Source organism: Molothrus ater, chromosome 1 (assembly GCF_012460135.2).
Source record: "Molothrus ater isolate BHLD 08-10-18 breed brown headed cowbird chromosome 1, BPBGC_Mater_1.1, whole genome shotgun sequence".
Lineage (NCBI taxonomy): Eukaryota > Metazoa > Chordata > Aves > Passeriformes > Icteridae > Molothrus > Molothrus ater.
Genome location: NC_050478.2, coordinates 87,746,822 through 87,760,920, shown reverse-complemented (window position 1 = coordinate 87,760,920; position 14,099 = coordinate 87,746,822). Strand labels below are relative to the sequence as shown.

Here is a 14,099-nt window from a genome sequence, read left to right as displayed (position 1 = left end):
ACTAGCTAATACGATTTTCATATTTTATTAAATTAATTCCTTCAGTATTAGTATAAGAAATTCCAAAGGATAATTCCTCAGCTTCTCTAATGGCAATGGAGTGCAGTATGTATGTTTGTGGTTGCTTTACTGTTGTAGATTCAAGCATTTGTAGTAGCTCTGAATAAACCTTACTTTATTGTGGTTTATAAATTGGCATTGGGTTCTGGGGTAACCCCTTCTGTCACTGAAAACTTGTAGAACAGCAATAAAATTTCTTCCCCTTTTGATATTTTTTTCCTTTACTTTTTTTTAAAGCTGGAAAATCTAATGGTAATAGCTGAAGAATTGTGGTATTTTTTATTGTATAACCACTCTTTTTATGAGGTTTCCTTTTTTTCTATGATTTCTGAGAATTAAAATTCCCCTGGTTTTAAGGAATTGTAGACAATGGTTCATAACTGCTTTCCAAAATCCACAGTACTGGATGCAATGCAGCAATTACAATGAATCTGTTGCCACTGCTATTGAAGCTGTAGCTCAAAAATGTGAACTGACCTTTCAATATCTTCTTAATTGTCAAATTTGTTGACTAAATGTGTACACAAATTTCCTGTAGTGAACTTCATAGGATATTTGATCCTTTATGATATTCTGATATATGATATTATGATATTCATAGGATATTTGAGCCTGTATTTTATCTTTTTTATGGCAATGTTTATAAAAGGATTTTACAGAAAAAAATGCAAAAGCTTTTTGAAATCTAATAAACTAGGGTACAGCTTAGTGGTCTTCTTGCTTTGAGTTCATTGTTTAGTGATCTTCAGAAGCAGAGGCAATGGCAGTGTCTCCTCATCAGTTTTGGTGACTCAAACTATTTATTCACTTTAGTAAAATAGTAAATAGTTAGCCAGTAGACTGTGAATAATCAAGTTTTTCCAGAATATCTTCCTCCATTTAGTCAGAATTTAAGAAGTCTGTCAATAGCAAATGACTGTTTGCCAGGCAACAGTGAAGCTCAAGAATGGTTACTTGACTTTAAATTATTCTTCTCGGTCTTCCTAAAAAAGGCAGAAATTGCATCCAGGCTCTAGTAAAGTGGAACTTGACTTACAACAGATAGAAGCTTTTCCATTACATATATTATCAAGTTCTCTTCTCACATAGCTTGTTTATGTTGTATAAGTTGAAAAGCTCAGTGATCTGTGAATACAGAATTTTAAGGTCCAGAAAATCTCAGTAGAATAAATATTTTTGTGTATTCTCTTTTTCTCTCAACCAGAAGTAGAGGATTTTAGCCTCCTATATGTTTCATTCCATTTTATATATGGAACAATATTCGAAATCTTCATTAAACGTATGAGTTCATATATAATGAACTCTGTGGTAAGTGTTCAGTGGCACATCCAGATTTAATAACTCAGTCGTAAGGTGCTTTCATGTATATTTAATACACAAAAGCTATAGTTGTATAATTACAGTTCTTGTGGGTTTGTTTGGTTTTGTTGTTGTTGTTTCCCTTGTCTACCTTTTTTTTTGTCTTGTTTGATGTACATAGAAGCAAATATCATTAGGGTTTGAAAAGATCTTCAAGATCGTAGAATCCAACCATTAACCTCACACCAACTTCAAAATTTTGGTTATACACACATTATATATACCCCATTACTGTGTCCATTTACTCCAGATAAAGTCTGCAACATAGGGGTTGGCCCAAAAGCAAACAAGTCACATGTTAAGAGATTGATACATTGAAGTTGTGGTTTTTTAGTTACTTGCAGGATTGAAATGGATAGGTTTATTCCAGAGACTAAAACTTTTCTAAAATTTTTGTATTATAGTTGATTCCAGAGAGTAAGTCTGCGGCTATTTTTTTGTTCTGATGCCGTTCGCTGCTCCCTTGTTGCACCCTCAATCACTGTTGTCCCTCTGGTCTGCAGTTTTAAAAGCAAAAGGCAAACTTGCAGAGCAATGGTTTACATCAATGATGCTCACAAGCTGTTTTTGCTTTTTTCCTAGAAATTTTTCTAGCTATTCTGATGGGCTAGCAATCACAGAAATTCTTCTCATGTTAAATATAAAAACCTCCCAAGTGAATTTTGCAGAAGGATAGGAAAAACATTAAAGAAAATATGTAATTTTTTTCAGTCTATGTATTTTTGTGTGAATGTAATTAGTGTGTGTATAGCATAATCACATCCCCCAAAATCTTGTAATTTTTCATTTTACTTTGCAGCAACTTTACAGAAAGAAACCAGGATTGGCTGTTACATGTGCAAAGGTACCTCAGAATATGGACAAGAATAGATACAAAGATGTTCTACCTTGTGAGTCTAAAGTACAGTTTCTGCCTATTTTGCTTTTTAAAACTGCTGTATTGAACTTACTGATTAAAGATTTAATTATATAATTGAAGTCATGTAATTGGTCATTTATTTTCTAAAAGGTAATTTATTCAGTTTGTATTCTGCTGTTTGTGTTTCTGCAAGTCCTCAGGTTTTTTAAACTTAATAGAGGGGAAGTATCTCTCTTAATTGCTAATTTTATTCCCTCTTTCTTGTATGTGTGCAGATGATGCCACAAGGATAATATTGCAAGGAGATGAAGATTACATTAATGCAAATTATGTGAATGTAAGTCATACAGAGACCTGCATTTACTCACTTTCTGTATTACTAAGTAGGAAAAAAAGGGCTTTTTTAGGGGATAAGGATATTTAGTTTTAATTTGGGGAATTTTTAAATGTGAAAGATGTAAAATTTCATAACCTAAAAAATAGTGTCTTTTGTGAAACAGGTGACCATCCTAATACACAGTGGGTGCTACTATGTAGTGATACACTGTGATACGTGCAGAGTCTTTACCAGTAAAAATTGTTTTATTTTTCCATATACTTCAAATGCTGAGATTGTCTCCATAAAACTAAGCCTTTTTTTCCATCTAAATCCACTTATGACCATAGCTATGCTATGAAGGATCCAGAAGATAAACTAGAGCCTTGATTTTCCTAATCAATCAAGTGTAGGCTGGGAGTCAGGGAAAAAAAGGAGGAAAATGTGTATATATTTCTGTCAGATACATAAGCTAAGCACCTAAATCATATAGTCAGTTATTAACTTCCTGTGTTTATTATCAGGCAATAATCAGCTTTTGCTGTGCCTTTGGTGAATATACCCCAACATCATTCCTTACTAAATATTAAAGAAAATTTAGAAAGCTTTGCAGTTTCTAGTTTTCAAGTACATTTTCACTATTAATCTTCTGCTCATAGTTCAGCATGAAGGACTATAGAATCTGTGCTTTACGTCTGTTCTAAATTAATGGTTTAAAAGTTTTTCACATATCAAATTGTAATCTTGATTGTCTTATTACTTAGCTTTTTTTGCCTTCTTCCCTCAAAACTTACTTGAATGAAATGCAAAAGTTAAAAAAGTACTTGAGTAGTGAGAGTGAACTTAACGTAGGATTTTTCTTTCTCTCTGTAGATGGAAATTCCTTCTGCTGGCATTGTGAACCGGTACATTGCTACTCAGGGGCCTCTTCCACACACATGTGCACACTTCTGGCAAGTAGTCTGGGATCACAAATTATCACTGATCATCATGCTGACAACTCTCACTGAACGAGGACGGGTAAGCGCCCAAGTCCTTTGTATGCTGAAAAATGTACTGTAACTTTGAACTTTTTTCCATTGTTATGGTTAAATAACCCTAAAGGAGGCCAACTTATTCAGTTAATTACTCTTCTGAGGGCCAGGTTTGCTGAATTACTTAGACAGGGTAGATAGTCCTCCTTTTGCTTTTTGTTATGCTGTTTTGCAAACAAGCCAGCTGTCTCATAAACAGAAATCACTGCATTCACTCTGTTGTGCTGATCAGACAGGGACTACGTGCTGTTGTTTTTCTCCCTGAGCATTGGCCTCCATGTGGCATTTTCTCTCCAAAAGATTCAGCAAATGTCTGGAAGCATTGAGTAGGTTGAGGAAACCTTGTAGTCTGCTGTAAAAAGGAGTCTGTCATTGTGGTATTTACTAGTGGTTAAAATTTAGCTTGCTTATTTTTATTTACATCTCAGGTTCCTTCCTAGAATTGCTCCAATAATTATTTTAATTATGTTTAGATAAATTCTGTCTCTCCTTGAATTTTGGAATAGCACAGTGAAAATCTGATGTGTTTTGATTTAATTTGTCCTTTGTAGTTTTAAAGATTGCTTTTAGATTAAGTGGGAAGGTATTGGTTTTAAAGTTTTAGAAGCTGAAAACTCAACAGCTGGATTTTTGAAGAGGTGGAGAAGGTGGTGACTCCTGTATGCCTTCACTGTAGCCTCTGTCTGTATTTCATATGTGATCTGTCTTACATTATCAAATTTATCTGACACCCCAGTCAAAACCCAGTGTTTTTAGAAAGCAAGGGAGTGAGTATTTTAGGTCTTAAACAGCATAAAGATTGAGATGTAAGGAAGTAGAGTAAAGCAGCTATCAGGTTTAACCACAGTCACATTATGTAGCTGCTCATGGAAGCAGACATTATTGAACATCACCTGATACAGAAATGCTTCCTTCATCTTTTGAGTGTAGTGCTGTATTAATTTCTTTCAATTGTGGAAGACTGATCAGTAATAGTCTGGATTTCATACAATTAGTTGGAAACTCCAAGGCAGTTGTTGATAGCTTCTAATCATCCTGCTGATACCTTTGCACACCAGACACACCAGAGTTTTGTTTCCCTTCAGAAATTATTTAGATTTGCCCAGTTTGTGGGAGAACTTTCAGGCACAGAAAAAGAAGTATATTCTTGTCAATATCCCCTTGACAAGTGCCAGACATTTTCCTAGTCCCTGGAGGTTTTATGTTCCAGACTATCTCTTTCCAATGGTGTTAAGATTTGTATGATAGGACTTTTTTTTTCCTCCTCAGTAATGCTTATTTTTTTTCCAAAATGAATACATTATTTTGGCTTAAATTTGAAGAGGAAAGTAGTTAAGATAAATTACTACAGTGAAACTTTCAGGCATAATGGTTATAATTTGAATTTCAAGCCTCTGAAAATTGAGCTCTATTAAAGGTAAAATTAAAAAAAATTTAACTTTCCAAAAATTCCAGCTCGTGCTACTCTATCAATTTAAACAGTTACAGAGAAAAACAACTTTGAAATTTATGCAGGTTGCAGTGTCACATCAAAGTTTTAATAATTTCCACAGGTGGAGATTCCACATTCTCATAAGGCTCTTGTTTCTGTGCTTGTCCTTCTTTGGGGAATTTTTTTGCCAACATCTAGTCAGAATTTCCCTTATACCTTCTTTACAGTTGCCTCTTGTCCTTTCGTTGTTCACTTTCAAGAAAAGTGTGGCTATGCCTCTCCTGTAATCTGCTATTAGATGGCTAAAGTTAGTTTGGCATTTAATCCCTGCACTTCTTTTCTTAAGACAAAGTAAATCTATCTTTATTTTCCCACATTATGCCTTGAGAAGTCATTCTTGCAATTACAGATAAGCAGCAGACAAAGCATCATGCATCCAATTTACCTGAATATTTATTATAAATCACTAAAACAGAAGTTTATGGAGAACTTAGCCTAATATGTCCTGTTATTTTTCAATTTGGATGGGAAAAAATCTAACCAGCAAACTAAACCAGATTTAGTACCACTCCTTGAATTCCCTGAACCACAACACAAGAAAGAAGGCTGGAAATGGAAGGGCTCATATACAACAGTCTTGATGTGTGCCTGATTTCCTTTACAGACCAAATGTCATCAGTATTGGCCTGATCCACCAGATGTAATGGAATATGGCTGCTTCCGTGTCAGGTGCCACTCTGAAGACTGCACAATTGCTTATGTTGTCAGAGAAATGGTCATTACAAACATTGAGGTAAATGCTCCCTGCCTTTAATCATCCCCAAACAAGCTGAATGAATACATTTATAGATGGGTAGATAAATGTTAGAATCCCAAATGCTAAGAATACCCTTATACTAAGATAAAAGCTATGCACTTGGCAATGTATATGTGTATATCTTTGTGTATGGATATGATGCATGTCTATAAACACACACGGACACGTTCATTTTTAAAAATAGAATATGTGTGCTTTATATGGATCAACATGGTACGATTATTTCTTTAGATCTTCTTCAAAGACACACTTTTTGAAGTTCTATAATACATTATGCTGTAATGCATTATGCTATTATAATACAGGTACTGCAATAAGCATCAAAAGGAAGTTTAGTGCTTTTCTTTAAACAGTTTTGCAATCACTGACTCTTCATAAGTACTTTGATTTATAAAGAGAGTTTTTTCCCTAAGTAACTCTGCTGTTTCAGGGATGAAATATGGGTCACTTGGTTAGTAGCCCATGCAGCTAGAACAGCTAATAAAGGAGTGAAGCATAATAAAGTTGTTTTGAGAGAATATGCAGAATCTCACCAGTTCCTTTTCATTGTCTTTAGTCAGATTTTAAAAAGGAAAAAAGATACATACCTCTCAATTGAGATCCATATGTATCTCAATTGAAATGTGTTCAATTTATGAAAAATACTTATATTCCATAACTCCTAATACTTTCATGCTAATGTCTAGGGAATTAGAAAACAAAGAGAAGGCAAAACACAGCATATTGTCTTGTGAAATCCATGTTCAGGTCACATCTAGACTTCCCACAACCTGAATTGTAGGGGTTGAAGTTTGGTTTTTGTTTCTAAGTAGACCTGAATTTCTATGTTTTCCTTCATCTTTTTTCCAAAATTCTATGGCCACAGGTATTTTCTAAAAAGATGAAGGATTTATGCTATCATAAATTGTGTGAGAAATCACTGTATACTGTCCAAAGGCTAATTTTAAGCCAGTCTTTTAAATTTCTGTAGAGTTAATCAGCTTTTACTGTAACCAGAATTGCTAGTAGTAATAGTAAGTAGTAAGCAAGGAAAAGGCAATATCTGTTTTAAAATATAATATTTAATCCATGTTCTTACAGCATAACCAATCCATTAGTCTCATACATTTGTAACTTGACATTCTCTCACTCGACAGTGCATCCAAATTTGCTTTAATGTGATTGAGTTTCCTTTGCAGTCATAAACATGTGAGATGTCAGATGTGAGTACTTAAAGGTTTTTCAGTTAAGGCAGTTTGTTATACTTCTATTTCTAGATATGAGAAACCACCCAGTCAGGGAGCAGCATGATATTTGTTTCTGTATTTTGGCCAATTTCTCTGTAAGTGATAAACCTGACTAAAAAGAAGACAGCACAGAAGAAATTAACCTCACAAAAGTCGTACTGCAACTATATGTACCCAAAATTTTAGTTCTTTTCACTCAAATTATTTGTAACCTTTATATATCTTATAAAATGAAGAAAGGGTTAATTTCTGGCCTTTTCTTTTCCAGAACAAGATCAAAAGCTATACTGTAGCACTAACTTTGGGGGTCTTTGGGGTTGGTTGAAACTTTTTATTTTCTAAAAAAAGCTTCAGTGCACTTTGGGGACCAGAACAAGCAGACCAAAGGAAAGAAATCATGTCGTGAGAGTGCAGAGTTCATCACACAGTGCACTATTTTGTAAATTGAGATACGTATTTCTTTATGATCCTGGACAAAATTGTGTAAGAGGCCTGAAACAAATTTTCATTGTTTCCTTTGAGATGAATGCCTTGCAAAGTATGATTGGCCATTAAATTTCACTGGTTTTGAAACATAAAGAACGAAATAACAAAAGTAAGTGAGAAATGTGATGGCAAGTGTGTGCAGCAGCATAATAATGTATGAACAGTTGTCCAAGAAATGACAAATGCCACTTGCCAGAGTATCTACTCTTTAGAAACTGGGCTCCAACCCCGATTATTCAGACTCAGCTTTCAAGGTATGTTTGTGAAGCTCAGTGGCAAAGAGCTCACCTTTTCCTGCTTAGAAGATAAAAGAACCATTTCAGGGTTAATGTAGTTCTACACTGTGATTTTTTTTTTTGTCTCATTATTGAAGATTATGTTATAACTTCTGTGAAATGGACATTAACTGAAACATTGAAATGCAAAATCAGTTGCTTGGTTTTAACATAAGTAGGAATTAAGGTTGACATTTCAAGTTTAAATTTCATACTTTCTATATGATTATTATGATTCTGAGTTCTGTGTGTTGATTTTCTGAAGAGGACACAAATCTTTTATTAATCAGGGAGAGTCTATCATTTAAGGTGAATGAAACAAGGAAGTTTGCCTTTTGATGTAATTATAATAATCAAGGCTGCAAACTGCAGAAGGATGAAGATTGGATATTCTTGTGTCTGAAGGTCTTGACAGTACAGCTGTATTGCAAGTGCATTTGAAGCACTACCTGTGACAGACGTATTCTTTGTCAGGAATTTCAGCCCTAATGACAGACTCACTGGAAAAGATCATGTGCTTCTGAGCAAAATTTAGGATGTTAGCTTAACCACAATGAAGCTGCTTCTGCAGTTAGATATCTTGAATTTGCCCAGGCCGGGTAGGGACAAGTACATAATTTTGTTGGAGTTATTTTGCTGAAGAGTTTCGCTGTAATAACAGCAAAGAAACACAATAACAAAGAGCTGGTGATGTCTTACACCTCTGTAGTTCCTTACTAAGTAATGTGGATCAATGCCATGAAGAAGGTAAATGTTGGCCAAAGGGCTGACGATAAACTGGGCAAATTACTGCAGTGTCCCTGGAGTCTGTTGTTTGAGCTAATTTTTTTTTTCATCCATAATTTTTAAACTGATTTGGAGAAATACCAAATACATTAATTCCATTGAAATTAGTCCACATGAATGCAAAAAAAAAAAAATTTTGGAATACCAAGGTGTACAAGGTCAAGTTAAGCAAAAATAACAACCAAGCCGTAAGCAGCTGTTGCTGTCTCACTTTCTCTAAGACTCATAAAACAGAACTAATAAAGCCAGATTTTTATGAAGAAAAATTATTCATTTATCAGTCGTTAGGATGATTGTCATTGAAAACCTCAGTGCTAAAAGAAAAAAATTGTGGATAAGATTTAAACTGATTTGTAGAGAATAGTGGTTTGATTAATAACTTGAATATCAGAAGTTACCTCTTATTTTCCATTATCAGGTTTGTATAAAGGAGCAAGATCTGAGAGTAATAGTGTTTAAAAATAAATATTGCTAACAGAACATGTACTGTAGGGCTAGCTATAGAGCCAGTAACTTCAATTCTAGCATTTTTTCATGCAGAAGTGCTAGATTTTAGTAGCTGTGATGGTCTTTTAATGTAAGTTATTTCTATGTGGGGTGTTGTTTGGCTGACATTTTCTGTATTTAAAAACTGACTTTCACTAGACTTGAAGATAATATGGTTTTAAAAAAGCCAAAAACCCTGCTAAAAATAACTTTAAAAATCTGGACTTCATCAGAGTACTGCTTTGACATTTTTCTGCAAGAGATATAAAAACTCCTACATAGAAAAAGTAATTCTAACATACACAAATATATTTACTGTGTACATTGCTAATAAAACATAACGTGTTTTAAAATACTTGTGCATTTTGGAAAGCAAGTGGAAAGCAGAATAGTCAAGTTTCAGCATTTTGAATAATCTCAGAAGGGCTCAACAGAAGAATCAAAATTGATCATGCTAAAGCACAAATAGTTGGAAGGCTTCACTGAGGCTTGAGGCATACCTGGAATAATTAACAAACACCTATATTGGTCTCTAAGGATGATTAGGGCACAAAACCACAATTGATGATGCTTACACCAAAAGCAGCAGCTATGAGGACTAAGTGCATGTTCTAGGTGTATTCTTACTCCAAGTAACTCTTATGTAACGAAGTTTTTGTACTTAATGTCTATGAACTATTTGACTAATGCAGCTCACTCTATCTGAGCCTGAAGTACTGATAAGTAAAAATTAAGTCAGCTCTTTCCTTTGTTCTAAGCTTGTAAAATGACTTTTTGCTTCTACTGATCACCGTCAGTGTTTCTCAGGTGTGCCACTGGCACTTATCCATGTTGTGTAGCTTTAAGTTCTTGAAGCACATGGAAAGCAACTGGATATTCAGTCTTGGATAATTTTCAAATTAATCAAGTCTTTGTTTCACCAGGATGCTGTAATTCAAACATCTCTGATTTAAGAGAATCAGCTCAAACTCTTACGTGTAATTGCTGCTTTATCTCATTTCCCTTTTGAAGAGGTTCTGATTAAGCAAGTACAGATTTTCAAAGGAGGACTTTTTAATGATATTTCCTAGACATATTTTTGTATTTTTTTTTAATCTGTGGAATTTCAGAAAAATGTGAATGGTAATCATTTGATCAGTGTCAACTTTTCCTACTCAGTAGAGCTGGATAGCAAAAGGCCATGCATGCTTTTTCATGCAGAAATCCTGGTCATTGTGCATCTTTTCATGACATGGGTGGTAGATCCTGATGTAATTTGTATTACAGTGAGCTTGGTCATTAATGTTAGATTATGTTGTCCATGTGGGCCTTATGCTGTACCTTTTAATTGTTGATTGCTCAGGCTTTGCTTTTAAGAAGCAAAGTATGAGCTGTGTCATTTTTCTTTTTGTCCCTGTGGGCAATTGTAAATTTCTGCAGTTGTTTTGACTGGAATAAATGTATTCCCTAAGACTCTACTTAATACATAGGGAGTACTTATTCCATTTTTTGTGTCCTACTAGCCTGTTCCCTGGCAGTGGAACATCCTCAAGTGGGAGAGGAAAACAAGCAGCTGAAGACATTTAAAACAGGTCCTATATTTCAGCAGTTGTGAGCACAAGAGAAAAGGGGAAAAACCTTTTAAAGTCACTAGCATCACAGAAACCTTCCTGTGTGGACCACTAGGGAAAGGCCAGCTTTTATAGACTAATCCTGTCATAAAGGAGAGTTTTATTTCAGAAGGGTGCCAAATGTTAAGTCTGATAATGGACATAAATTAAATGCAGGTAACAGCTTAACTATTGCAAAATGTGTGGAAGGTATAAAGGAGCGTGAAGACTTGTCTCAGTTTGTAAAGATTGACATCCTCACTGCATGATGTTTCAGAGCTCATGAGCATCTTAGGTTTTTTCCTTCCCACCCTAACCATTAGTTACATCTGTAACATATCAGTTCAGCTCAATCTGAAGGCATAGATGATTGAGTGATTTAATAATCAAAATTAACAAAAAGCTAAGCTAAAAGAACTTCTGTAAAACCTCAGGGTTTTTACATATAATTCAAAAATTCAAAAAAAGAACTCTCTGTACAACAGAATCTTTTAACTAATTATATTGCTTCCATACAGAAAAGTATTCTCCTGTGGATCATACAGATGTCATTCATATATGTACAATAAGCATGTGTGTATGAATGATATATATGTATATATACTGTTTTCTAACAGAAACCAGATTTGGCAAATGTTGCAGGCAACTTTATTATACCTGAATCTGTAAGAGTGCACAGACATATTTACAATAGATTGTATAGCCCTAAATCCCTGTTATATTGGTATTGTTCTCAATAGTTCTGCTGTTCTCGGTTTCTTCCAGCCAGTTCTAAACTATTGTGCAGTACTGTTATGCTTATGTCTTAAAGCATTTTACCTCAGGTGAATCAATGATGTCAAAGTGTAATAGGTCAACAGTCAATAAATCAAAAAAATTAAAATGCTTAAATCATGGAAGTTAAACTTCATACCTCATTTATTTAGAAATAAATGTGTTGTGCCTCATGAATTCTTTCTAAGAATTACATGTCCATACTTCACACTGAATTTTAAAATCACAAACGTTTTCTACACCATCTACCTCTTATTGCATCTGCAGAAAACACTTGCTGTGAAAAACATTACTTGTATCTAGTAAACATTAATACAGGAGTTATAACACTGGCCATTTTTTTTAAAACTTTACTGTATTTCAGACAGAACAACAGCACACCGTCACCCATCTCCAGTACGTAGCTTGGCCTGATCATGGCGTTCCTGATGACTCCATGGACTTCTTGGAGTTTGTGAACTGTATGAGGCCAAAGAGAGTAAAGAATGAGCCAGTTCTTGTTCACTGCAGGTATTTGTGTTTTAAAACTCTAATTATAGATCGTTGAATGAGATGAAAATGTTAAACTGTGCAATACGAGCATTTACTGCTGATGATGTAAACACTGATGTTATATCTAAAGGATGAGTTTACTTTGTCTCCCTTTCTCCTGCAACCTTTTGGTGAAATGGCTTAGTCACATAATTATCACAGATCTGATAATCTGCAATTTAGTTTGTTTTCTGATTTTCATCCTCTACACTGTTGTAATCTCATTTTGAATGGTACTGCTAAAATTCTTTTCCCTGCTGTTCAAGTGTGTGTGTGTGATAAAAGCAGTCAATTAGATCTTACCTTTTTAAAGACAAAAATATCAAACCTGTACAGTTTGAGCAGTTCAGTTGTTTAAAAATGCATCTACTTTAGGTGAGGTTTTAGTTTTATTTATATTTAAAAATATTTTCTTTTTAGTAATTACCAGAAAATATTACTGAAGTTGCTGTAAAAATAAACTTTGCACTCTCTTTGGATTTTACTAGGGTCTTCCTGTAATTTCCAAGGCTGTCCTACTATTAAGACTGTGATATGAATTTGGTGTTTTGCAAAAACCTAATTTTATAGAGTATTCTTCTGTTGTATTTCACAGTGCAGGAATCGGTCGCACTGGTGTGTTGGTCACTATGGAAACAGCCATGTGCTTAATTGAAAGGAACCAGCCTGTTTATCCACTGGATATTGTACGGAAAATGCGGGACCAGAGAGCTATGATGGTGCAAACATCAGTAAGTGATGGAGAGGAAGCATCATTTTCTGTGTATATACTGCACTTGTCAAGTTATAAAACAGGTCCACAATTTTTATAAAGGATCTAGTAGTATGAATCTTCAGTTGCCATTATATATCAAACTTTATATCAAAGACTATATATCAAATAAATTTAGTATAATTTAGCATAGCAGCAAAGGCTGCTGCTAATGAGGTATGTATTTTTCTTTTTTTAAAATATCTCTTATCTTACCATGAAAAGATAATTGATTTTGATACATTGTAAGTAGTTAGAATGCCCAAAGTCAGACTTGTACTGATCATCTCCTCCTGGTCCTTTGTCTAAATTCTCTGCTAGGCTAGAATAATTTTTTGCTTTTTATTCTGGTACAGAACACCATAGGAAGTTATTAAGTTGAAGGTAAAATCGAAGTGTTTGTGGCCTGGTTTGAAAAGTAGGAAGTAGCTTTTCAAAGGGCCACTTTAGAGTAGAAATTCTATAAGAACATATAGATTTTTTTTTAATTTTGCCACTACCTAGTTGGAAAAAAACTAAGGGCAAGTTGTGTAGCACCAGTAACAGAAACATGAAAGTAGATGGCAATTTTAAGATGAAAGTGAGACAACTTGAGTTCATGAGAGCCATTTTTTGTCAGCTTTGGAAATGAGCATATTGACATTAGAGATGGATGAAGGATGAGAGTTTGTTCTTTCTTTAGGAGAGGCTGATGACAAGAATTCTGAGTGTGGGTTATCTTGGAGAGCTAAATGCCCTATGAGAAATGAAAGTAAGGGGGTTTAAACACAGAAAGCCAACAATTAAATTGGGCATTTCTGTCTCATCTTATGGAAGAGGGTCGGGACTCTGTGATTGGAAGGGAGTTGTTTGAAGGGTGCCCTGCCTGTTCCTTGCTGAAGTGAAAGCTGAGCTGGTGACAAAAGTGGTCATGAGATGAAGAATACTAGCTTCAAGTTTAAGGAAGCTGAGTGTTAACTTCTGGAGTTGCACCTGTCTATACCCCTCAGATTCTAAAATTACTTACACAAATTCAAGCTTCAACATTCTAGAAGTGGTTCTCTTCATGAGAATCAGATGTAAAAACCTGAAGTAAACTTCAGCTTGCCAGAAGACTGAATCCCTTTTGTTACAACAGAAATCCGCCAGAACTGTCCTTTCACTCCACTCACTTTGACATAACTGAAGAATACAGGAAATAGTAATAAATACAGCTACAGTCAGGCTCCTGGTGTGGAAAATGAATATCTAAAATAGGATTCTTTACCTTGCTTGCTGTGTCACAGAGTTTGCTGTCAGCACAATCAGGAGAGGGATGATCTGTAGCAGCAATACTGTG

General features: G+C 34.7%; 1 protein-coding gene across 2 annotated transcripts in view; it reads left to right on the top strand.

The window, feature by feature from the left end:
* The window catches only part of PTPN3 (protein tyrosine phosphatase non-receptor type 3), a 51,899-nt gene that overhangs the window by 31,401 nt on the left and 6,399 nt on the right, over window positions 1-14,099 (top strand). For both annotated transcript variants that reach the window (XM_036378713.2, XM_036378712.1), the window contains 6 exons: window positions 2,219-2,309; window positions 2,554-2,615; window positions 3,468-3,614; window positions 5,725-5,853; window positions 11,864-12,009; window positions 12,626-12,761. In XM_036378713.2, coding sequence (XP_036234606.1) covers window positions 2,219-2,309; window positions 2,554-2,615; window positions 3,468-3,614; window positions 5,725-5,853; window positions 11,864-12,009; window positions 12,626-12,761 — 711 coding nt within the window. The remainder of the gene's footprint in view (window positions 1-2,218; window positions 2,310-2,553; window positions 2,616-3,467; window positions 3,615-5,724; window positions 5,854-11,863; window positions 12,010-12,625; window positions 12,762-14,099) is intronic.